General features: G+C 39.8%; 1 protein-coding gene across 2 annotated transcripts; it reads left to right on the top strand.

The window, feature by feature from the left end:
• evplb (envoplakin b) lies at positions 1–27069 on the top strand. Of its 2 annotated transcripts, none has more exons than XM_082164414.1 (22): positions 1–180; positions 4906–5005; positions 5754–5908; positions 6287–6410; positions 6800–6919; positions 7422–7460; positions 7587–7748; positions 15429–15536; positions 16053–16148; positions 16277–16387; positions 16855–16998; positions 17838–17992; positions 18180–18274; positions 19835–20007; positions 20436–20614; positions 20689–20827; positions 21791–21984; positions 22087–22237; positions 22700–22783; positions 22871–22975; positions 23064–23156; positions 23309–27069. In XM_082164414.1, the coding sequence occupies exons 1-22, from the start codon at positions 140–142 to the stop codon at positions 26771–26773; spliced, it is 6033 nt and encodes a 2010-aa protein (XP_082020540.1). In that variant the 5' UTR covers positions 1–139; the 3' UTR covers positions 26774–27069. The 2 variants fall into 2 exon arrangements, with proteins under 2 accessions (XP_082020540.1, XP_082020539.1); XM_082164413.1 differs by having other exon boundaries at positions 7419–7460.

Raw genomic sequence — 27069 nt, 5'->3', positions numbered from 1 at the left:
AGGTACGTCCAGTCAGTGACACACCTGTTTCAGTGGGCGGAGCCAAAGCAAGTGACAACACCATAACAGAGGACAGAAGAGACACACACTCACACACACACACACACACACAGAGGCACGGATCGCACACGGACGCAGGATGTTTAAGAAGAAGGAATACAGTCCTGTGAAGGCCGGACAGTGAGTTACCATGTTTTTATCTTGTTAACCTTCAGCGTTTGCCTGTACACTCTTAGAATAAAAGGTTAAATGGGGTTCTTTATAGAACTTTAGAGTTCTTGACTCAACTTTAAAGAAGCTGTCATGCTAGAAAGATAGGAGAATGTTTTTAAATGATTTCATAATACTTTCATGTTTAACAGCTTATTTTTTTTAATTTATTGATAAAGTATGTTTATGAGCTGTTTAATTCATGAAAATGAATAAAAACTCAATTAATTAGCTCTAAATCCATAAAATGGTTCTATGAAGGAACCCCTGAAAGGTTCTAAATATGATGCGTCTGACAGAACCCTTTAAGATTCTAAATGGAACCTTTTCTTCTAAGAGTGTAGCAAGAGCCTTACAGCAGTGCACAAATCTATATCTAAAGTTCTTCTAGAGGAGAAACGGACTGTGTTCATGCATTCAACCTGTAGTTATAGCGTGTGTGTGTGTGTGTGTGTGTGTGTGTGTGTGTGTGTGTGTGTGTGTGTGTGTGTGTGTGTGTGTGTGTGTGTGTGTGTGTGTGTGTGTGTGTGTGTGTGTGTGTGTGTGTGTGTGTGTGTGTGTGTGTGTGTGTGTGTGTGTGTGTGTGTGTGTGTGTGTGTGTGTGTGTGTGTGTGTGTGTGTGTGTGTGATAATGCTCAGTGTGTGTTGTGATTTATCTTTATGACAGGGCAGGGCTGTATCTCACACACGAGCGATTGAGTAAGCTGGACGTTTTGTCATTGATAATGCACTACAAAACTGGCATTATGACATAATAACTCATGACGAGGTTATCATCGCCTCTTCCAACAAAGACTGTACACTGATATCTTACTCATTACTCAGATAATTTCCACATAAATTAAGAAATGGAGCGATATATAGATTTGAGTTATTTTGCTAGAAGAAAAATCAGTAACACTTTGCAATAAGGTTCAAATTTTTACTTATATTAACATGTTCTAACAATGACAAATACTTCTGAAGCATTTATTAATCTTTGATAATGTTCATGTTTCAAACTTTCTATGTGTTAATATTACTTAATGGACCTGAGCTGACATGAACTTAACAAATACAAGTATTGTTTTGTTTTTTATTAAAGATTGATGACAAATGTAGTGCTCATTGTTAGTTAATGCATTCAATAATGTGAACCAATGGGACCCTGTTGTAAAGTGTAGCTGTAAAACCTGCTAATGGTCAGTTATACAGGTTCACACACTCCTTACACAGGAATCAATCAATGATGGACCAATCAGAGAGCGGGATTGTGTGTGACAGGCTGCTGTCAGCTAGTGAGAGAGAACAGTGAGTCACTGGTTGTGTCGTGTGTGTGTGTGTGTGTGTGTGTGTGTGTGTGTGTGTGTGTGTGTGTGTGTGTGTGTGTGTGTGTGTGTGTGTGTGTGTGTGTGTGTGTGTGTGTGTGTGTGTGTGTGTGTGTGTGTGTGTGTGTGTGTGTGTGTGTGTGTGTGTGTGTGTGTGTGTGTGTGTGTGTGTGTGTCGTGTGGGGTGGGACGTCCCTGTTCTGAGTAAATGAGTTTATGTATCACAGACTGACAGACACCACAGAAGCACAATAGACAGCAACTGCTTCATCTTTTCTACAACACTCACATTTAATTTATAAAGCCATCAAAATGGACCGAAGTGCTGTACATAAATAGCATAAAAAAATCATTAAAAAAAATCAATTATAAACATAAAATAGCAACAAATCACAACAACAGTCAAACTGTCCATCAGGCGTTGCAGCCAATCCCTCATTAATAGTCAAACGCCAAAAGACAAGTGAAATAAGAAAGGTGTAAATAGGTGATTAAAGTTGTGGAAACATTTTTTTTATTCATGTAAATTTGTCACATATCAGTTCATGGGAAGTCTGGTGGCAGCGCTTGATATCTTAAGAAATTTCAGTGATGCTGGACACACAAATGTTTATGGATAAGTCAAAGTTATTTATTTTAAAATGTAATATTTTATTATGTTCATATTGTGTTAATTGTATTAAAATTTTTATAAAATATGAAAAACTGCCTAATGAAAATTCTCACTCTCAGTTAGTTCCAGTCCTTATTATTTTATTTCCTCTGTGGAACACACAAGGAGAATTTAATTATTCTTATTTTATTTATTTATTTATTTTTGTTTAAAATGTTTATTAAATATAAACCAATTTTTTTTATTATATTTAATGATATTTTATATTTAATTTAAAATGAATTCATTCGATTTAAAATTTTATATTTTACATTTGATTTTATATTTGATTATATTTTGTATATTTTTATAATACTTAATATTATTATTATAATATTTAATTTAATTGAAATGTTATATTATTTTTATATTTATGATTTTCTATATTTTATTTTATTTTATTTTAATTTTTTTTTTTTTTTTTTAATTTTTTTTTTTTTTTTATTGCTTCATAATATCCATTCATTCATTTTTTCTGTGGAACTGGAGCGATAGAACAGAGGTGAAAGAATAGGAACCTGTTGTTCAGTGTGTGCTCTGTGTGTTTCGTGATGCACGTTAATTAATGAGTCACATCTATTATTTAACACGGATGTCAATCCAGCTAATCAAGTCTCAATCATGTTTGTGTGTATGTGTGTGTGTGTTTTGGGTATGTTTCTTTATCCTGCTGCAAACACACATCAGTGTGAATCACAAAAGTGAGGCTGTAACACCTCAAACACACACACACACACACACACAGACAGACTCACACACACAGTCACACACACATACACTCTTGCACACACTCAGACACTCTCTCTCTCACACACACGCACACACACACACACACACACACACACTCAGTCACGCACACACATTCAGACACGCACGCACGCACGCACGCACGCACACACACACACACACACACACACACACACACACTCAGACACTCACACACACATTTAGATACACACATACACACTCACGCTCACACACTCACGATCACACACTAACACACATACTCACACACACTCACACACACTCTCACACACTATCACACACACACACACACACACACAGACCCCTTGTACTCTTGCAGTAAGTGTGTTAGTGTGTTTTATTGGCTGCTGTCCTGGTGAGCAGAACACACACGAGTCTGAGCTGTTGTGTGTGAGGATCAGGCCCGTTTAAAGATGGGTGTGTTGTTTTTGTGTATATTAGTAGGTGTGTGTTTAACCTATAATCTAAATGTGTGCCAATCAGTGTGAGTTCTTGAATTCCTCATGCTGATGCATCAGGGAATGTTGTAATTGATGGATTGGTAATTGTTGCGTTTGAATGAGGGAAATCTCCCTGTGTTTGACCAGTGCTTTAGTTCTGTGTGTCGTTCGCTTCAATGCTCAAATATTTTGAGGATCATCATCAGTTTCATGTTCAGAGTCACTGTGAGTCAGACATCGGTTTCACTCTGTGTACATCAGGTTTAATCTCCTTTAACCTCTTTCATTTTATGCACCCATGGATATAAGTATCTATTTGTTTTTTGTTTATTTAGTTTAGTTTAGTTATGGTGAATATGACACAAATAATAATAATAATAAAAATAATTTAATATTATAAATAATTTATAATATGTAATATATAATCGTTTTTTTCAACATTTTTAATCGCCTTAGTGTTTATTTATTTGGTGAATAAGACCATTGCATGAATTTGGTCAAATCAGTTTTTAAAAGTACAAATATTTCACGCATTCTTCCAATTAATATTTATAATATGTAATATATAAAAAGTTATTTTAAAACTTTTTAACCTTTTTATTATTTTTGATATATTTATTCCATTTTTTTTTTATTTATCACCCAAATCCGTTGTGAGAAATCTTTCATTACTTGTCCTTTTGACATTTCACACTTTTTTTACACCAGGTTTAATCACTTTTAATGATTTCTCAAACGGAAAAAATTAATATGATCATTTCATGACAAATCAAATTTTAAAACTACACATTTTTAATGCAGTCTCTCAATTATAATAATTACATTTTTAAAAATAATTTAACTTTTTAACCTTCTTATTTTATTGATACATTTATAAAAAAAATAAAAAATTATGAATTCCATGTAGTCTCTCAATGTATATAAACCACCCAGATTGGTTGTGATATATCTGTCATGACGGTGTTTCGGCATTTAAGCCGCGCCACACGCTGGATTATGAAGACAATGACCCGCCCGCGCATCAGTCCAGGGTGTGACATTAAACACCAGGAATCCCTTTCTGAACTGTGGAAATTCCATAAGAAAGTTCCACCTGAACATTCCACAAGACACTCCCAGTCACTGTCACTCTCTCTCTCTGTCTGTCTGGCTCGCTCGCTCTCAGGAGGGTGTGACACAGTTGCGTAACGACTGCAGGAATGTCAGTAAGAGCAATAAATGAACAGATGAGATTGTGAGTGATTGACAGATCACAGCAGTAGAAACTCAACTCAACTCAACTCAACTCAACTTAATTTGTTTTTGCTGAACTCGACATCAAACTCAACTGCCAACTCAAAGTGACTCTGAACATAAACTATTAACATGCAAACAAACACACTTTAGCTGTAAATTTCACAATTTCCATTTTATTGCTAACTAACCAGGTGAAATGTCACGGAGCAGGAGTGATGATACTAATGGTGTGTGTGTGATGGTTTGTTTGTAAGTATGTGTGATGGTGACTGTCTCTCATGTTTCCCTCGTTCAGGTCGCAGATGAATGACCTGCTGACTCTGGTCACACGCTTACAGCAAAACGCTGATCAGGTGGAGAAGAACGTACTACTGACAGAAGAACTGCTGGTGGAGGCAAGATACACACACTCACACTCACACTCACACTCACACTCACACTCACACACTCTCACATACACACTCACTCACTCACTCACTCACTCACTCACTCACACACACACAGACACAGACACACACTCAAACAGACACACACTCATGCTCACACACACACACACACACACACACACACACACACACACACACTCTCTCATATACACACTCACTCACATACTCACACACAGACACAGAGTTTCACACACAGACACAGACTCACACATGCACACACACACGCACTCACACACACACACGCACACTAGCTTACACGCACTTACACACATGCACACTCACACTCACACACATGCACACTCACACTCACACACATGCACACACACACACACACACACACACACACACACTCGCTCACACGCACTCACACACACACACACACACACACACACACACACACACACACACATGTTGTGTTTTCATGTTTTATGAATAGACTCACTTTTGAATAGACTTGAAAATGACATTGGCATTAGTGGAATGGCATTGTCATGGTTCAAATCAAACGTAACTGACTGTTATCAGTTAGTGAGTTGTAGCAGTAAATTAAGAGATGTCTCATCGATCACATGTTCAGTATGGAGTTCCTCAAGGCTCAGTACTGGGACCGTTGCTGTTCACCCTGTTCATATGAAAGGCGTATCAGAAGCGCACACACTGAACTGCTCTGTGTGTGTTTTGTTGCTCCTCTGATCAGGATGTGGAGAACAAGCGTAAAGGCTCTCCGCTGAAACAGCAGGGTCGGGTCGCGGAGAACCTGTGTCAGGCCGAGATCTTACTGAAGGATCTCTTCATGGACGTCAGCAGAGCCAAGAAACACCAGCACCCGCAGGCCAGTGTGATCGAGCTGGAGTGAGTGACACCACTTATTTTATTTTACATTAAAATAGCCATTTTGCGCCGCCATGTTTCTACAGGAGCCCTAAACGGACAAACACGTTTCATCACTATGTTGTTCTTCGTGCAAAGAAGCTAGCTCTAGTCTCTCAACATGGGGACAGGAGAGCTGTCAGTCATTAAATGTGAACAAGTAACTAGCGTTACTTATTTGAAAAAGTAACTTAGATATTTTCTTGTAAATTGAAAAAGAAATGTGTTACTTTACTAGTTACTTGAAAAAGTAATCTGATTACATAACTCAAGTTACTTGTAATGAGTTACCCCCAACACTGCTGATACTGCGAGCGCTGAGCAGTAACGTTGTGCTTGTGTGTGTGTGTGTGTCTGTAGTGTGAGTAATCTGCACGAGCGCTGGTCCAAACACTGCGGCAGCTACAGGGATCTTTACGGGCAGCTTCACGAGCTTTACCTGCCGCCCGGCGTCGACTGGATCAAACTACTGTCTGACAAACAGGTGAGAAACAAACACACAGCTCTAGAAGTGCCAGCTGAAACGTGCCATGAAGAGGGTCTGAAAATAGTCTGAAGTCACAGGAGAAGCTCCTGACGTTCCTCAAAGAACAGCTTCTGCTGATCTTCTGTAGAAAAACATCATGATCTGCTGCTTTAAAGCTGGGGTTCAGAGAAAGAGTAAAAAAAAAGAGTTATTAAATAAATTTGAAATTAATTAATTAATATAAATAAATAATAAATAAACATTATATTAATAAAAAAAAATATATATATACATACATAGAGTATACCAATACAGTACTATAGCTATACTTTATTCATCTCTAGTAGTGAGGAGTTTGTTATGGAGTGTCTGTCTGTAACGCAGTGTGTGACGTCTGTGTGTTTCAGATGTCGATCCAGGGACACGCTTATGGTCCGACTCTGTTTGATGTGGAAAAACAGATCGCAGGCCATAATATCCTGCATAAACAGATCGAGGCGTATCGCTCGGCCCTGGAGAGCAGCAACGTCAGTGTACACACACACTCACAAACTAGCACACACACTCACACTCAAACAAACACACACACACACACACACACACACACATGCACATGCACTGACGCACACTTTCACACACACACACACACACACACACACACACACACACACACACTCAAACAAACACACACACACACACTCAAACAAACACACACACACACACACACGCACATGCACTGACGCACACTTTCTCACACACACACACACACACACACACACACACACTCAAACACGCACACACACACACACACACACACCCATACAAACATAAGTACATAAACACACACATGCACTAACATTAAGATGCGCTGTGTACATCACATTAATTTGACACATTTTTCCACCATTAGTATGACACTGATTTAATCCATTTAAGGTTTTACTCCGTTCGTAAACGTATTATTATATTATTATGTGTGAGTGTATGTGTATTATGAAGGTTTTGAATGTTTCCTCTTCTGAACAGAAGAACTCGTCTGCCCTTCAGAAGCAGTACGCAAATCTACTGGTAAGACCTTCTCAAATCAAATAACATGAAAACAAATGACAAATGTTTATATTCATACTTCACTCTTAAAGTAAAGCTCTGCACAGTTTGATTGAGGCTGTCGGTGTTCTGTGTGTGTGTGTGTAGGAGGCGTCTGAGAAGCGCAGGCAGCATCTGTCGTCGCTGTATGACTTGATGCAGGGATGCAGTAAAGAGCTGGTGTATCTGACAGAGCAGCAGCAGAAGATCAACAGCAGAGACTGGAGCGAGCGCATGATCGACAGCGCAGGAGTGCGCATGGACTACGAGGTGAGACGCTGAGATAGACATTACAGTATACACATCTACAGTACATACATCTACATTAGAGACATCAACAGTATATACATCTACAGTATAGACATCTGCAGTATATACACCTACAGTAAAGACATCTACAGTAGAGACATCTACAGTATAGACCTCTATAGTAAAGACATCTACAGTATAGGAATCTACAGTAGAGACATCTATAGTATAGACATCTATAGTAAAGACACCTACAGTTGTCACGGCCGGCTCTGAGCCGCGACAAATGAGGGAGGCAACGAGAACGAAAGCGAATTAAAAGTATTTATTTAATCAAACATAACCAAAATAAACACCACGGAAAACATTCCGTTCAGAGAATCAACATAAAGAATAAGCTACATAATAAACAAAATGTATACTCCAAAGAACACAGGCCTGCAAACTTCCCAAACTATAACTAATACAAAGCAAACAAATAATAAATAAATAAAGCAGCAACTCAAAACAACAGATGACAAAGGGGTAACCAAAAAAAGCTGAAGTCTGTGACTCCTCACCTTTTATCATTATCTGCAGGTGTTTCACATCATGATTAGCTCAAACCCCCCCCCCCCCCCCCCCCCCCAACACTCATTACAATAATACGGGCCCAGAGGCACGTCACACACCCTCCCTTAAAAAGGTAAACCCCTATACCACACACACCAACAAAAACAAAAAATATATATACACAAACATAATTCCAATAGGGTACATCCCAACCTCCTAACCAACATCACAAACTACCTAAAGCCTCTCTAGTCTTCAGTGGCTTGCCGAGCTCGGGGCGGCTTTAAACACTAAACTCAGCATCCTCAACAATCCCATAAACAGGACTGCCGAAGGACACTGAAGTGTACCCCCACTCAGGATTACCACCCAAAACAAAAAAAAAACAAGCCCCACCCCCCTCTAACTAAACTGGGATGTACACATACCAAAAAAAATAAAAAATAAATCTTGACTAGAATTTATAACTCCCAAATAACTTCGAAGTCACATCTTCCAGAATCCACTCATCTCCCCCTACTACTCATCAACCTCAGCACCTAGGAGAAGAGACAGGTAGGGGAAAGAAACAGAAAACCAGAAGACACAACATTGTAGCAACACATTATACTCTTGATAGAGCATCCGCAATCACGTTTTCGGTTCCCTTGATGTGTCTTATATCAAGATGATACCCTTGTAGGAAGATACACCATCTCATGAGTCGCTGGTTTGGATTCTGCAAGGAATGAAGGAATGTTAGAGGGTTGTGATCTGTAAAAATCACCAACGGTCCTACACCTGAACCCACATAAACTTCAAAATGGATTAATGCCCAAATCAAAGCTAATGCTTCTTTCTCAATAACTGAATAGTTAAGTTGATAAGCATTAAACTTTCTAGAGAAGTACCCCACCACACGGTCGGCACCATCCTCTGAGGCCTGCAGTAACACAGCTCCAGCTCCCACATTACTAGCGTCAACTTGCAATTTAAAGGGTCTATCCAGTCTAGGTGCTGCCAAAATTGGAGACACAGTGAGAAGAGACTTAACATCCTCAAATGCTCTCTGACACACAGAAGTCCACTCAAATTTGATCTTATCTCGAAGCAGGTTGGTAAGAGGAGCTGCCACAGTAGAAAAATTCTGACAGAATCCCCTATAAAACCCAACCATCCCAAGAAACCTCATTAACTCTTTTTTAGTTGTAGGAGTAGGAAATTGATCGATTGCGGCCACTTTAGCTCGAACAGGACATACATGGCCCTGACCTACGACCTTGCCCAGATAGATTACAGTGGCCTTAGCAAATTCGCACTTGCTCAAATTAACCGTAAGGTTAGCCGCAGCCAGACGATCAAACAAAGCTCTAATCCGACAAAGATGTTCGGACCAAGTGTCACTATAGACGACTACATCGTCTAGATAAACTGCACAACCTTCCAGGCCAGAAATAACTTGATTCATTAATCGTTGAAACGTAGCTGGAGCGTTTCTCAGGCCAAAACTCATAACCTTATAGGAAAATAGGCCTGACGGAGGTAACAAATGCAGAGATCTCTTGGGCTCTAGCTGTTAAAGGCACCTGCCAATAACCCTTTAGCAGATCAAATTTGCTAACATAAGTGGCAGACCCAACCTGGTCAATGCAATCTTCAATTCGTGGCAAAGGAAAGGAATCAGGTTTAGTTAGTGCATTTACTTTCCTGTAGTCTGTACAAAATCTAAAAGAGCCGTTAGCTTTTCGAACCAGAATACATGGAGACGCCCAGCTGGAATAAGAAGGCTCCGCTAACCCATTTTTTAACAAATACTCAACCTCAGCCTCTAGATGTCGCTTTTTCTCCAACGGAACACGATAATAGTGTTGAAGAACGGGTTTTGCGTCACCCACATCAATATCATGTTCGATTAAATTCGTCTGTGTGGGAGTATCTGGGAAAAGAGAGACATACTCATTTATTAAGGCAGTCACATCAGAGGATTGAACATCAGGGAGATGCTTCAACATCACGGCCAAATTTTTAAGTGCCTCTGTGTTTTCCAAACAGCCCTGTGTAACAGATTCACCCGGATCTAGACCCTCATCGTCCGAAACAGACACCGCCTGAACAGCTCTTGAAGATGTTTCCACCCTTGCACCAACCACAAGCACAGGTTTCACTTGGAATCCTTCTGGAATCTCCAAACTCAAAGTGGAATTAGCATCCCCTTGGGTAGCATCTTTAACAGCATCACGTACATAATAGGGTTTCAGTAAATTCACATGACAAACACGAACCTTCTTTCTCCTATCAGGAGTTTCAATCAAATAATTCAGGTCCGAAACCTGACGCAACACCGTATAAGGGCCTACAAATTTAGCTTGAAAAGGAGAACCCACAACTGGCACTAAAGCGAGTACCTGGTCACCAGACTTAAATATTCGAACCTCTGCCCGACGGTCAAATAACCGCTTCATTCTATCTTGTGAATGCCCCAAATTCGCCTTTGCCTGTGCACAGGATTCATACAATCTCCTACGAAAATCACTTACATAATTTAACAAATTCTTCGGTGGATTGACATCCTTCAAATCCTCAGACAAAAGTGACATTGGACTACGTACCGAATGTCCAAACACAAGCTCATTCGGACTAAACCCTGTGCTTTCCTGTGACGCTTCCCTAGCAGACATAAGAAGCCAGGGCAAACCGTCTTCCCAATCACCCTTCATGTGCGTGCAATAAGATCTTAGCAACGACTTCAGTGTCTGGTGGAAGCGTTCTAGCGCCCCCTGACTTTGAGCGTGGTATGCGCTAGCTTTCTGATGTTTAACATGCAACTGCTTTAATATTTGAGCAAATATTTTCGAAGTAAAATTTGATCCTTGGTCCGTTTGTATGACCTTAGGAATTCCAAACAGAGCAATGAATTGCGTTAAGGCTTTTAAAACGGTTTTTGTAGTAATTGAGCGTAACGAATATGCAGCTGGAAACCTAGTGGTTTGGCACATTATCGTAAGCAAATATTTACTACCTGCCTTCGACTTGGGTAAGGGACCCACACAATCCACAATTAAATGTTCAAATGGTTGGCTAACCACGGGAATAGGAAAAAGCGGTGCTGGTCTCAAGATCTGATTGGGTTTTCCAGTCAACTGACAAGTAGGGCAGGTTTTAATGTATGCAGACACGTCTCGTTTAAGCTTGGGCCAAAAAAAACTTTTCAAAATTAATTGATACGTCTTTTTAACACCCAAATGTCCTGATGAATCATGAGCGGTCATCAAAACAAGATCACGGAGATTTTTTGGAACAACAATCTGAACAATCGGGTCTCCTACAAAATCTTTACCATGGGGCACCCACTTTCTGACTAATATTTCTCCATCCAAATAATACCCTGACGCTGTATCTTGCAGGACATCTGGAGACAGAAGCTTGTCAAACAAGTCAACAAGCGAGACATCTGCCTGTTGTTCTCTCACCAAATCACTACGTGAGATAGTCAAAACTGATGGTATTTTAGTCAGTGTCTTACAATCTCCCTTAACATCTGACTGAGTCCCAGATAAAGATTTACTCCTAGCACGAGTCACAACAGAAGATACAAATACTTCTGGAAAACTCTGGGCATTTTCATCCTCTGACCCCTCTGAAATCAATACAGAGGGAGACACTATCAAAGCTGGGGAACCAGCAGACCACACTCTACCTCCAGCTAAATTGTTTCCAAGAATAATGTCTACACCTACCACTGGTAAACAGGGACGTACCCCAAGTGTTACCACTCCCTGAACCAAATCTGAGACCATCATCACTTTATGTAAAGGAACGGATACTACATTCAGTCCTATTCCTCTAATCAAAACATTGCTTCCCGTATAAGATTCACTGGAAAAAGACAGAACATTCTCAGAAATAAACGATTCCGTCGCACCGGTGTCTCTCAGAATTTTTACTTGTTTTTTCTCGTTAGAACCTATTAGTGAGACACAACCATCTGTGATAAATGGAGACAAACTAGAATTCAAGGTTTCGCAATCACTTTCAATGGCTGGTTCGGATGACAGATGAATGGATGTTACTAGTCCTACTGATTTTGCTCCCAACAGCACATTTTGGGGCTTTCTATTTCCTGATGAATATTGAGCTTTGGCTTTTAGCATTGGACATTCATTTTTCCAATGCCCTTTGGCCTGGCAATAATTACACACATCACTTAATTCAATCTCCCCAGATGAATGTAACGATCTTCCTCTAAACATATCCGGACTTTCCCTACTCTTATCATGTACAACCCAACCCGGTTCTCGTCTAATTTCTCTGAATGCCTTCTGTCCAAACTGATTTTTGTGAATTAAAGCATATTCATCTGCAAGAACTGCAGCATCATACGTCGTACGAGCTTTAGCCTCGGTTACTGATTTTTGTGAATTAAAGCATATTCATCTGCAAGAACTGCAGCATCATACGTCGTACGAGCTTTAGCCTCGGTTACATAAGTAGCAATACGGGGTGGAACTGAATTTTTAAACTGCTCTAACAATACTAACTCTTTTAAGTCACTTAAAGTTTCGACATTAGAAGCAGAACACCAGCGGGTAAAATGAGTTTGAATTTCTCTCACAAACTCCACATGCGTTTGTCTTTCAGATTTTTGCCAACCTCTAAATCGCTGTCTATATGCTTCTGGTACCAATTCATAAGCTTTCAAAACGGCTGATTTAACGCATTCATAAGTTTCCGCATCCTGCGTACTTAATGAAGAAAAAACCTCTTGAGCTCTTCCCGTGAAAACGCATTGCAATAGCAAAACACGCTCTGAATCAGACCAACCTCTAGTACCAGCTACTCGCTCAAACAGTGAAAAAAAGGAATCAATTTCACTTTCATCAAACTTGGGCACCAGTTTTAAATTTGTGACCACATCAAAATCAAGCAAATCCTGGTCACTACCCTCACCAGAAGATCTTCTGGCTCCTCTAGAAATTTTCCCAGCATTTATCAAATCCAATTTATAACGCTCAAGCTCCAATCTCTTGTTTTCAATATCATGTCTTGCTTCAATTTTTTGCTGTTCGATTTTTTCCTTAGACTTCATTTCTATCAAAAGTAAATCCTTCTGTTCATAAGTCAAACACATTCTGCTAGTTTGAACAGTAGACACTGTCTGTTTTTCTTCAAGAACATTCTGTTCTATTAAAGCAGCTGTCAAGAACGATTTTAAATTTTCCTTTAACCGTTTATCAGCAACAGAAAGCACAACATCATAATGACTCGCAAGCGCTAACAACTGATCCTTTGAAAACTCATTTAAAAGATCTTCCGACGGATTATGAATGAACTCTTCAATATTGGAAGTCATATTTAACTTTTCAGCTACCCCTAACGAAATTACCAAACAAACAAAACCAATCACTAAGCAAAACAACAACCAAAAAAAAAAAAACACTGATAAATACATATATTTGTACACATACAATCAAGTTATTCAGTTAATTTGTAACTTACCAAATTCGTTTCTTCTACAGTCCAATCAATACGCAACAGCAACTAGGCTATATTAACTTACACAAAGTGTTTTTCAAATTCAAATTATAACCAAAATCATATGCTTATTCTCCAATCAACTGTTACTCGTCTCGAAGCCTCCCAAACAAACTAAACAGCGCACGCTGTACACTCGTTCACGGAGTCGGAAATAACCAGGAAATAACCAACCGGTGTTCCTGATTACAACGAATGGCTGGACGAGCCCCCATATCTGTCACGGCCGGCTCTGAGCCGCGACAAATGAGGGAGGCAACGAGAACGAAAGCGAATTAAAAGTATTTATTTAATCAAACATAACCAAAATAAACACCACGGAAAACATTCCGTTCAGAGAATCAACATAAAGAATAAGCTACATAATAAACAAAATGTATACTCCAAAGAACACAGGCCTGCAAACTTCCCAAACTATAACTAATACAAAGCAAACAAATAATAAATAAATAAAGCAGCAACTCAAAACAACAGATGACAAAGGGGTAACCAAAAAAAGCTGAAGTCTGTGACTCCTCACCTTTTTATCATTATCTGCAGGTGTTTCACATCATGATTAGCTCAAACCCCCCCCCCCCCCCCAACACTCATTACAATAATACGGGCCCAGAGGCACGTCACACAGTATTGACATCTACAGTATAGACATCTACAGTAAAGACATCTACAGTTTAGACATCTAGAGTACATCTACAGTATAGACATTTACAGTATAGACATCTACAGTACATACATCTAGAGTATAGACATCTACAGTATAGACATCTACAATACATAAATCTACAGTATAGACATCTACAGCACATACCTCTTCTACAGTATATACATCTACAGTATAGACATCTACAGGATATATATCTACAGTACATACAGCTACAGTAATTGCATCTATAGTACATACATCTACAGTATAGAGATCTACAGTATAGACATCTACAGTATATACAGCTACAGTATATACTTCTACAGTGTAGACTGATAGTAGACTAGTAGTAGATTGGTAATAGACTGGTAGGTTTAGGTTAGTAGACTGGTAGTTTACTGGTAGTTGGTAGATTGGTAGTAGACTGTTAGTAGACTGTTAGTAGACTGATAGTAGACTGGTAGTAGACTGTTAGTAGGCTGTTAGTAGATTAGTAGTAGACTGTTAGTAGATTGGTAGTAGACAGGTAGTTAGTAGATTGGTAGTAGACGGGTAGTAGACTGGTAGTAGACTGTTAGGTTCGGGTTAGTAGAATAGAAGTTGACATGTAGTGCTAAAGTTACTGATAATCTGTTGAGGGACCATCAGAATAAAGTGTTAGCAGATATTAAGCAGACAGTTTACTAATACTCTGTTGACTGCTAACTGATATGTAGATGCAAAGTTACTTATAGTCAGTAGAATATCTAAAGTGGACCGTCAAAATAAAGTGTTACCTTTTATTTTAGTTAAAATATAATTATTTCAAGTAACAAAAGCTTTTTAAATGGTTTCAGTTTTAGTTAACTATAATGTGGTTAGCAGCATGACTTCAGTATATTCAGTTGAGTTGGTTGTGGTTGTCATTGTGTGGTATCTCATACGTAATTGAAGTAAACAGTGATGATGATGGTTGATCTGGTCTTCACACGGATCTGTTGATGAATGTGTTTCAGAGGTTTAAGAACAACGGTCTTCTGGCGCACGAGAAGGAGGTGAGAAAACTCCAGGAGGAGGCCAAAGCTCTCGTTCAGGACAAACACCCAGGAGCATCCGCTGTCCAGGTCTGCACTCACTCACTCACTCACTCACTCACTCACTCACTCACTCACTCACTCACTCACTCACTCACTCACTCACTCACTCACTCACTCACTCACTCACTCACTCACTCACTCATTTACTCCTTCACTCCTTCACTCATTCACTACATCACTCCTTTACTCACTCACTCATTCACTCATTTACTCCTTCACTCCTTCACTCATTCACTACATCACTCCTTTACTCACTCACTCATTCACTCATTTACTCCTTCACTCCTTCACTCATTCACTACATCACTCCTTTACTCACTCACTCATTCACTCCTTCACTCCTTGACTCACTCACTCCTTCACTCATTTACTTATTCACTCACTCACTTTTAGTTCATTATTCATTAATTCCCTCACTAACCCATTAATTTAATATTTATTCATTCATTCACTTGTTCGTTTGCTCATTCAAACACTAAATCTCTTTGGCTCTTGCTGTCATTTATTTGCCGAATGAACATGATTTTTATGTGTGTGTTTCAGTCTTACAGCGCAGACGTGTCGAGAGAGTGGCAGCGATTCCTGAATCTCTGTCTGTGTCAGGAGACACACCTGGATAATGTGGAGGAATACAAGAAGGTGAGCAAACACACACACACACACACGACATAACAAAACCTCATGAGACATTGACAGACTCCGACATCAGGTGCAGGAGGTTCAGATGAGTGTTTATTGAAATGTTTGTGTGTGTTTTTTGATCTCAGTATCAGCTGGATGTGGAGACGTTCACTGAGTCACTGAAGAGAATCAAATCCACAACTGAACCGTCAGAGCTGAAAAACATGAGCAACCATGAGATACTGCTGCAACTGGAGGTGAACACACACACACACACACACACACACACACACACACACACACACACACACACACACACACACACACACACACATACTCTTTCTCTCTCTCTCTCTCTCTCTCTCTCTCTCTCTCTCTCTCTCTCTCTCTCACACACACACACACACACAATTTCTCTCAAACACACACACACACACACACACACACACACACACACTCTCTCTCTCTCTCAACACACACACACACACACACACACACACACACACACTCTCTCTCTCTCTCAAACATACACACACACACACACACACACACACACACACACTCTCTCTCTCTCAAACATACACACACACACACACGCACACGCACACACACACACACACACACACACACACACACACACACACACACACACACACACACACACACACACAACTGTAATAAGTTCACAGTCTAGTATATTTAATGTTTTTGTGTGTGTGTGCAGAGTGAGGAGATGTCGGTCTTGAGGAACGAGCAGCGTCTGTCTAATCTGAGAGATCTTAGCTCCAGCGTCGCTCCTCTACACCTGCGCCGAACCGCAGACACACACACCAGTGCCATCGCCCTGTGTGAATGGAGCACTGAGAAGGTAACACACATCTTCAAAGACTTTAACACCTTTATTCAGCAAGGACACATTCAACTGATCAAAAGTGACAGTAGTAAATAAGCCTTGAACACCACAAAGGAAGTCAGAATTTAAAAATGCTTTGGTCTTTAATAGTGCATATATTTAAATGGCTTTTCTTCTGCATATGGCCGTTCAGTAAACACAAAAGTTAAATTACAAATAAGGGACGTAATCTCACAAACAGGGTTCATACAAACCTGGAAAAATCTGGGATTTTCACGTGTTTTTTCCTGGCCTGGAAAAGTCATGTAAATCTAAAAAGGTCATGGAAATTACTAAACTCAATATCATTTTTTATGCTTTGTGCATATTATTTAATACTATAATTATTATATTAATATTAGTTATATACAGTTTAATAATATATATTTATTCTTTTTATAATTATATAATAGTACAATATTGAATATTAAATTAAATATATTATGATTTATGATATATGTATATGTATATATATATGTATATATATATATATATATATATATATATATATAAACAGTATATGAATAATTATACAATAACTTATGTTATTATGTACAGCACATTGGTCAACAGCTGTTGTTGTGATTGTTCTTTATATGTGTATTAATTATGTTATCAGTAATATGTACAGTTTGTTATTTTTTTTAAATCTTGATCTAAACAGAGTAAGAGAGGGAACAAAACCTGCCTGACACAGCTACATTGGCTCAACCAATGGTGTGCATTTTGGGGCAGGACTATCCGTTTGTCTGATCAATGACACCAATGTGGAAATGCTGGTGTGGAGAAAATCTCATATAACTGTTTCTCTGCAGGACTCTGTGAAAAGAGGCGAGAAGGTGACGCTGGTCTCCAGTCCCAGAGAGGAGCTCTGGCAGGTGAAGTCCAGCTCGGGAGAGACCAAGCTCATCCCAGGAGTGTGTTTCCTGATCCCTCCGCCAGATTCAGACGCCATACACAAAGTGGACAGGTAAGAAAGCACCTGAGACACTCACAGTTTTATGTTATGTTTTGTATTTTTATCCTTGTTTTATTGGTGTTTTTTTGTCATTTTGTTGTAAAGCACATTGGTCAACTCTGGTTGTAGTAAATCTCTCCCAGTTTCTCTCCCAGCTGCTTCCCTTTAAACATCCCTGTGTTTTCTGTCTTGTATTCAGTCTGAGCCAGGATTTCTCCGACCTGAAGAGGACGAGGTCGGCTCTACTGGCCCAGGCCAGGACGCCCGTTGAATTTGTGCAGTTTGTCAAACAAGGTCAATACAAACATTGTTTCAAAGCAGCTTTATAGAGAATCATGATGCTGATCTTTATAATAGCGGTAACGCTTTAGTTTAGGGTCCAATTCTCACTATTAACTTGTTGCTTATTATCATGCATATGACTAGCTTATTGAGTGTTTATTAGTATGGTTGTTCTCTCAAAATAACCCCCGACAGGATGATGAGGACACCTTCCATCAGCCTGAAGGGGTTTATTCTGAGATAACAACCGGCTGGATGTACATTATCTCGCTTATTACACGGCTACTTGCCAAATAACTAGACATGAAATATTGATCTGAGTTGAGGTCTTTAAACGCAAAGCTCCCGCGGAGAGAGCAGTTGCAGCGCTGCAAGTTTAAACTAGACATTTAAGAGATACGGTATACAGTAATACCACTGATTACACAGCATTTCGCCACATAAATAATTATGGAGATAAGAGATATTGATTTCAGATTAAACTGTTTTAAAAGCGTACCTGTTTATATCTTAATCCAACTGTGTACAAAACAATAGTCACAAAATGGCCGAAGCTGCGTTTGTATGAAACAAGAGAGAGTGAGTCCATGATATTGGATGGCATAATTAAATAACTGTACACAAAATATTGATTCGACTGAATTTTAATAATTTATTAGCTCACCAAATGCAAAACTTCCACGAAGAAAAACCGTTCCTAGCAAGCGTATAGCACTGCTGACTTCAGTGACCCGGATGAGCCTGTGTTTCTGTTTTGAGTGGTTGTCATCTGGGAATAACTTACCGCTGGAATGGCGTGATTGACCAATCAGAATCAAGAATTCCACAGAGCCGTGTAATAATAGTTAGTTAAAGGGAGAATTGGACCTTAAACTAAAGTGTGACGATAATAATGTTCATGCCTTATAGGCGCATTTATCAGATTAGAGCTGGGCGATAATAATATAGTTATTTTTGTCAATTATATAAACCATACATTTGTTATATAGCAGTGTATAAACTAAAACTATTAAAAAAAAAATTTGTACATTTAAATAATTTTAAATAAAATATAAGTATTAGTTGAAAAATATTGCCTTTGGTAATATACTGGAATAAGTTTAAGTTTAAGCACTACAATGATTAACTGGAAATAAAAACTAAAACTAACTAAAACTAAAACGTACATAAATTTTGCCGGAATAGCAATATAAAAAAACCTAAAAAAAAAAGACAAAATCACTCAAGAAAATTACAAAAAAATTTAACTGAAATTAACGTTAAAAAAAGAAAGATATAATAGCTAATTCAAAATATTAATAAAACTAAAATAACATTGCTATATATTAATCGCTTGATGTGAGTGTACTATATATCTGGGAAAAGTTGGATATGCTTACAGTAGTTGTATAATCTGTTATTAATTAATTATCTGGTTATATAGAGAATTATAAAACCTACGAGGGTGTGATCATTTATAACAGTTTGATCCAGCTATACTTTGGTGAAAGATTATGACATTTTTGTGCACAATAAGACATATATCATATAAAATTTTAGTCGTAAATGATGTTTTTTTTCTTCTCCCAACAGTCGCAGTGGCCACCGTTCCCGACAGCGCGAAGGCCGGCATCATTGACAGCCGGCTGGACCAGATCTATTCAGACCTGCTGAAGTTAGAGAAAGACCTGCAGAACCGGATGAGATCTCCTTTAGATCGCGCCGCTCCCGTAGGAGACCTGTCCGCCAGAATCAGAGACCACGAGGTGAGAAGGGTCCAAACGCAGCTTTTATTAGGGGTCATCCACAATCATAATCCATATGACAGGCAAGGATCAAAATCACAGGGTAGACAATCCAAACAATAACAGAGTCCAAGATACAGGCAAACAGGAAAATCCAGGAAACCAGGCAGAAGGTCAGAACCAAAGCATAGAAGACTTCGCAATGAGTGCGTGAAAACACAAACGAGTTAATCACACACTGGGGGAAGTAATGAGACTATAATGAGTCCAGGCAATGGGTTATGGGAAGTGTAGTTAATGGCAAATGCAAATGAGAAGAGAGAAGTGCCATCTAGTGGAAATCAAGAGCACTCCAGCTGGTGGATCTAACAGAAACAAATGTAAATCTCTCTCTGTGGATACAATGGTTAGTATAAAACATTGACAATCATTTGGTTTGATCGCTCTAGAGTTTTGTCGTGACTCTGAAGAATCTGGAGGCAGAGAAATCATCAGCTCAGAGGGACATCCAGCCCCTGATATCCCAGAAACCCCTGGGGCCCACCACGTCCTCACTGCCTCTGAAACTGAGCAAAGTCAACAACAAGATCGAAGACATAACCGCCCTCTCTGATCTCTACACCAAGAAGTAAGAAAAAATGCCTTTTGCTGTAAATCACAGAAATTGACAAAGCATGGTATTACATGGGATAATTTCCTCAGGGCCACATCTTCCATGTTCCTGGAGAAGCAGATCAAGAAGGTTGACGGCGTGTTGACCGCATTGGAGGATCAGCTGGCTGAAGACATCGGCCTGTTGGACAAACCCAACGCCATCCGCATCCACTCCAGTGAGCTGCAGGTACACACTCTTACACACACACCTTGCATTCAAAAACATTAAAAACTGGATGACAAACATTTGAATGGTAGTGCATTATGTGATACACTCAGTCTTCTGATACCTTGCAACAGATTTGGGTGATAAAAAGAACAAATTAGAAATGTAACTAATTTTTAAACCGCCAGCGTTGTTTTTTTTAGTTTTTTTTTTTAGTTGCCAGCCACCGCCAGCATTTTTTAAAATAATTTTCACACAATTTTCATAGCCCCAAGAATATTTTGTTGAGCGATTATCTGAATATGCAATACATCAAAAGAAAGAACAGCCCATCTTCTTTTAAACATAAAACAGTTTTATTCTAGCTTCATGCTTTTTTTTATCAACACATGAATGTGAGTAAGTTTCATTAAAAAAAAAGCAACATTTTGAGCAAAAAGCTGAGAAAATCATGTTTTGTCAAAGACTACATCCAGATCGGATTCAGAACAATGATCAAAACACAGATGGAGTAGATTGAGTCCAACAATACCCCTAAAACTTCACAGTCCTGCAGCTCGTCCTGGGTCGACATTTCATTCTGTAACATTAGGCAGTTTTGTTTTATATGCTGATAATCACGTTATTTTACATATGCATATGGTTACAAATGAGATCGCTTGTTTCTGCGTCGTCTTCTCCTGTGTTTTGATCAGGAGATTATGTACTCTTTCAGAAGATGTGTAATAGCGTCCCCTACTGTATAACAGTGAAAACACTGAAAGACGAAAAATTCAGTCAATAGCGGGGAAATACTAAACTAAATATTTAACATATTCCTTTTTAGATTTAGGGGCTGTTTACACCACACCGTTTTTCAACATTTGAAAAAAATGCATTTTGGCCGTTCGGAAATGGTTTGGAAATGGTACAACTTTCTAAACGATCCTTCATTCAAAACATTGTAATGATGTTCCTGCATGTCTGTAATTGTTTTCTCCTTAGAAAATGAGTAAAGACGTTTCCTCCAAGAAAGACGACATTCAGCAGCTGAACCGTGAGTTGGAAGTCACAGAGCAGGCGTGCAGTTCCCTGCAGAAAGGCTTTCAGGAGTTCTGCCCTGATATACGCCACCAAGAGACCAAGGTCAAGAGCTTGAGGAATCGCTACTCCAACATCAACAGCCAGCTGCAGCAGAGGTCATATTCTTTGATATTGTGTACTGTTTGTTTATTGTTTACTTGGGGCAAGTACAATGCTTCAGATTTGTGAACTGTATTCGCAAACTTATTACTTCACAGGGCTACTCTGTTGCAAGAGGCCGTCAATAAGAACCAGGAATTTCACAGCGCCGTCCAATCGCTCAGTGCTTTCCTCATCAATATGCCCAACAACAAGGTTCGGCCTGGTGAAAGTGTGTCGCAAGTCTACGCCAAGCAAAGCTCTCAAATGGTCAGTATTAAGTTTTATTGCCACAAGTTTAAAAATTGTATACATTTTTTTTCTTTTCTTTTTTTTAATAAATTGAAATATTAAATATATATAGCATTTGTAAATATTTTAAATGATAATTCATTATTTTAACTTTTTTTTCTTATTAGTAGTAATAGTAGTAGTAGTAGTAGTTTTCTTAAATATTTATCTTAGATATTTACCTTAAATTATTAATATTTATTATTATTATTATTTTGATATATTTTAATGATATATTTGATATATTTTGATCTCATGTACTGTAATTGTTTTGATGTGGAACACAACCTACCTTTTAGTAGGTTGACTCTTTATTTTTGCAATTCTGTTAGTGACACTAGTGGTGCCGAAATGACATGCATCACCTTTAAATATCTCAGATACAGTGGATTTGGGGAATTTAGTGTAATACCTACTCTGTAAATTTGTTTTTGATTGCAGAGAGCAGTTGAAGACATCAAGAGAAAGCAGGATGATGTAAACCGGATCATCAAACTTTCTGGTGATCTACAGAGTCTTCTTAACGTGAGTTGGCCATTTTGAACATGATCACTGCGCATTTCAAATGTCAGTTGCATTAATGCAAATAGTCTATTGTTTCTGTGTCTCCAGGAGTATGATATGAATTCTAATAAATACCGCAGTGCATTGGGAAAACCAGAAATACATTTTCAAAGTCGTGATTACCTTACCCTGGCTGAAGCTGTGGAAAAGAAGGTATTGTAGGCTGCTTTGCCATAATGACCAGGATATACTTATTGTCTGCGTACATTTCCAAATATCTGTAAAATTGATTACTTCTTAGGAAAGGGATGTTGTGAACCTTTACTCTGAAGTGTCAGCGCAGAATAATCAACTCCTGAATCAAGTGATCTTGGCCAAGGACCTCATCAACAAGGTACAGAAGCTTCAACATTCATTGGAATAAAAAAAGTTAACGCTTCTTACAATATTTGCAGTCTGAATGGTCACCTAAATTTCATGGGTATAAAGCTACCGCGAACGTCTTTATTTAATCTGAATGAATCTTTATTTCTATCCCATGAACAGAATGACGAAATTGTGAGCCATGTGGTAGTAAAGCAGCAAATGCAGTTTCAAAGTCAGCAGAGAAACATGGACGAATTTGACGGCCTGAAGCAAGAGCTTACTGACGAGATATCTCGCCGCGCTCATGCTGAGAATGATCTAGCGACCTACAGGAAACGGATGATGTCCCTAAAGAGTCGGAGAGGTGTGGAGCGAGTGGAAGAAAGAGAAACTGTGCATTACTACCGTGATCCGAAGCTGGAGGCCGACTTGGAAATACTGAAGAGGAGGATAACCGAAGAGATCAATAAACGATCCGAAATGCGCACAGAAATTGAGATTGTCAACAAAAAAATTGTCACTCGTGAACACGAGGTTATTGAAGTGAAGCCCAGGCTGGTGACAAAGGTGTTTACAGAAATTGAGCGTGATCCCAAACTGGATGTGGAAATGGCGAGGATCAGGGAGCTCATACTCAAACTAAGGGAGGAAATTCGAGTGCACGAGAGTGAAACAGTTCAAATGAGAACAGAAGTTACTGTACTGGAGCGCAAGATGCCTGTGATAAAAGAGAGAAAGATCCTGAAAGAGGTTGTGAAGCTGGAAAAGGACCCGGAAATGCTGAAAACTGTGATTAACTTGAAGAACGAGATCTCGGATGAAGCTATAAGATGCAAGAACCTGAACGATCAAATATTCCAATTTAGGAGTCAGATCAATAACCTGGAGAGGATTATTCCCACCATACAACCAAAAATTATCATCAAGGAGGTGAAGAGGGTGGAGCAGGATCCCGAACTCCTACAAGAGTCCAAGACCCTCCGTATAAGCCTGGAAGAACTGATCCGAGAAAACAGTATTTTGATGAAAGAGTTCTCCAGCCTTCAGCTCCGCTTCAGCCAAGTGGAGACCATCAGACAAAAGGTAGAGTTTAATGAGATCATCCATGAGATCTACAGAATCGACCCTGAGACGGAGGTGGAACTGAGACGTCTGAGAAATGAGCTTCTCGAAATAAGCAGACGCCGTACTAGCATTGAGAATGAGATAAACGTGATCATGGTGGATCTGAGGACTCTGCGTGCAGAAAAGCCCAAGATCGAAGTGAATGAGGTCACTCGAGAGGTGGTGAAAGAAGAGAGGAGCCCTGAGATCGTCAAAGAACTTAAGAGGTTGAATGAGCAACTTACCATTTTGCGGACAAACTTTGACACGACTATGGGTCGGGTGACTCGTCTGCGGAAGGACAGAGATGAGTGGAAGACTGAAAGATCAAAGGTGGAGACCAAAGTGGTGACCAAAGAATTGATCAAGTATGAAAATGACCCTCTTCTGGAGAAGGAAGCAGAACGTCTAAGGAGGGAAGTACGTGATGAAGTTCAGCGGCGCCGAACGGTGGAGGAGAATGTGTTTGACCTTCAAAACAAGTACATTGTGATGGAGAGACAGAAACCAGAGGAAAGGGTCGTGGTCCACGAAATTGTGCGCCTCCAGACAGATCCCAGTCAGATTCTGGCTCACGAGAGGTTAGTCAAGACTTTGGAAGAGACTGTCAAGACTCGTCGACAGCTGGAACTGGAGGTGCAGCAGTTGAGATCTCTAGTCCTGGAACTGGAGAAAAAACTGGAACTTGTGGATCGGCAGAAGAAGATCCTGGTAGAGACAGAGCTGAGACAAATCAAGGCTAGAATCTATGAACTTGAAACTTGTCCAACACCTGTTGAGGAAAAGATTGTTATTGAGGAGGTTTTGAAAGTTGAGAGAGACCCTATAATTGACAAACGAATCATTGAGTTTCGCACTCACATGGACAACGAGGGTGCTAGCATTTCCCATCTGGAGAGAGATATTCGAAACCTCAAAATCAGGATAGAATCCCTGACCAAAGAGAAATCTGTTGAGAGGATCATCCATAAAGAGATAATCAGGGTTGAGAAGGACCAAACGGTGGAAGCAGAGAGAGAAAGCCTTAGAGCCCAAGTCGCCCAGGTAAAGAATGCCAGGGCCCTCAGAGACGAAGAACTTCTGCGGCTCAACAACAAAATAACTAGAATTCAGACAACCAGAACAAATTTCTCTCAAGAAGAAATCACCTTGATTGCTTATAGGGATAAAATCAAGAAAGAGCAAAATGAACTTCTCCAGGAGTTGAGAAGACTGGAGTCTCAAAAGCAGGAGATCACCATAACTTTCCAGCAGCAATCCAAAATCTTGAGTGAGAGGAACCAAGTCAGCAGGCAGAAAAGCATCAAGATGGAGTCTGATATCCAGCGCCTGGAGAGAGAAATCCTGGAGGTGAAAGAGCAAATCAACCTGCGGGAAAGTACTATCATAGAGATCCAGAAAGAAGCAAAGGCATCGCAACTTACAGACACAAACACCAGGAATACCAACGTCTCCACCAAAATCACCATTCTGGACCCAGATACTGGCAAAGATATGTCACCCTACGACGCCTACGTCGAGGGTCTGATTGATCGCAATCAGTACATCCACTTCCAAGAGCTCGAGTGTAGTTGGGAGGAAATCACAACCACCGGTCCTGAAGGCGAGACGATGCTTCTGCAAGATCGTAAAAGTGGAAAGCAGTACTCAGTCAAGACAGCCCTGCAAAATGGCAGACTGACCCAGTACGACCTTCAGCGCTACAGAGAGAGCAAAATGTCCATTTCAGAGTTTGCTCTTTTGGTTGCAGGGGAAAATAAATCTGCATCCTTCCCTGCAACACAAACACAAATAAAAACGAATCAGACACTCCCTCCACCAAGCCCCAGCTACAACTCCTCCACTCTGACCCGCCGCTTGTCTTCCAGCACCAGCAACTTGAACTCGCACTCTCAGCTGACCACCAGTGGGGATGAACTCTACCCGATTTCTGGCATTCTAGACCTCACCACAGAGAGCCGCATGTCTGTCCGAAGTGCCCTAACACGCAAACTGATTGATCAAGACACAGCGATGAGGCTTCTGGAAGCTCAGGCTGCCACTGGAGGTATTGTGGACCTGAACAAGAAGGACAAGATCTCCATTCACAAGGCGGCAGAGCGTGGATTGATCGATCCCAGCCATCTTAGTAAACTCCTCAGTGCTCAGAAGGCTTTTACTGGTTTTGAAGACCCTGTGTCCAAAGAGCGTATGTCAGTGGGAGAAGCCGGTCGCCGGGGATGGATCCCTAATGACAGCGCCACATGGTTTATGGAGGCGCAGCTGCTTACCGGCGGACTGGTAGACCCGAAACGAGCAGGTCGGATCGCCCTGCAGAATGCCATTGACGCAAAATTGATCGACGCATCCATGGTCAAGCAACTTCAGGATGATTCGGCCTCTGTGAAGAATGTGATCGACCCCATCAAGAAGGAAAAGATCACGTATAAGGAGGCCATGGCTCGATGCAAGAGGGACCACAGCACAGGGCTGCTCCTGCTCCCAGCTGCCTCCAATGACACCGTAGACGCACACTCCTATTCCAGCTACAAGTTCTCCTAATAATAATACCATAACACGCAACAATGATAACAATTTAAGTGCTGTATAGCAAGGGACTTTTGATTCTAGGGTTTTTTCCATATATATATATATATATATATATATATATATATATATAAGATAAATAATCTCTGGAGCCTTTTATGTCATGCCGAGGTGTTTATCTTTTTTCCTGTCTTTGTTTTTAACATGTTTTTCCAGTTACTTTTTTATTTTCTGATTCATCTTGATGAATGGGCGGAATTGCTTTTTGGACTTCATATACAATAAAAGATACTATTTCATATATACCTAAA

Source organism: Leuciscus leuciscus (genome assembly GCF_965113295.1).
Source record: "Leuciscus leuciscus genome assembly, chromosome: 1".
Classification (NCBI taxonomy): domain Eukaryota; kingdom Metazoa; phylum Chordata; class Actinopteri; order Cypriniformes; family Leuciscidae; genus Leuciscus; species Leuciscus leuciscus.
This window is presented reverse-complemented; position numbering and strand designations above follow the sequence as displayed.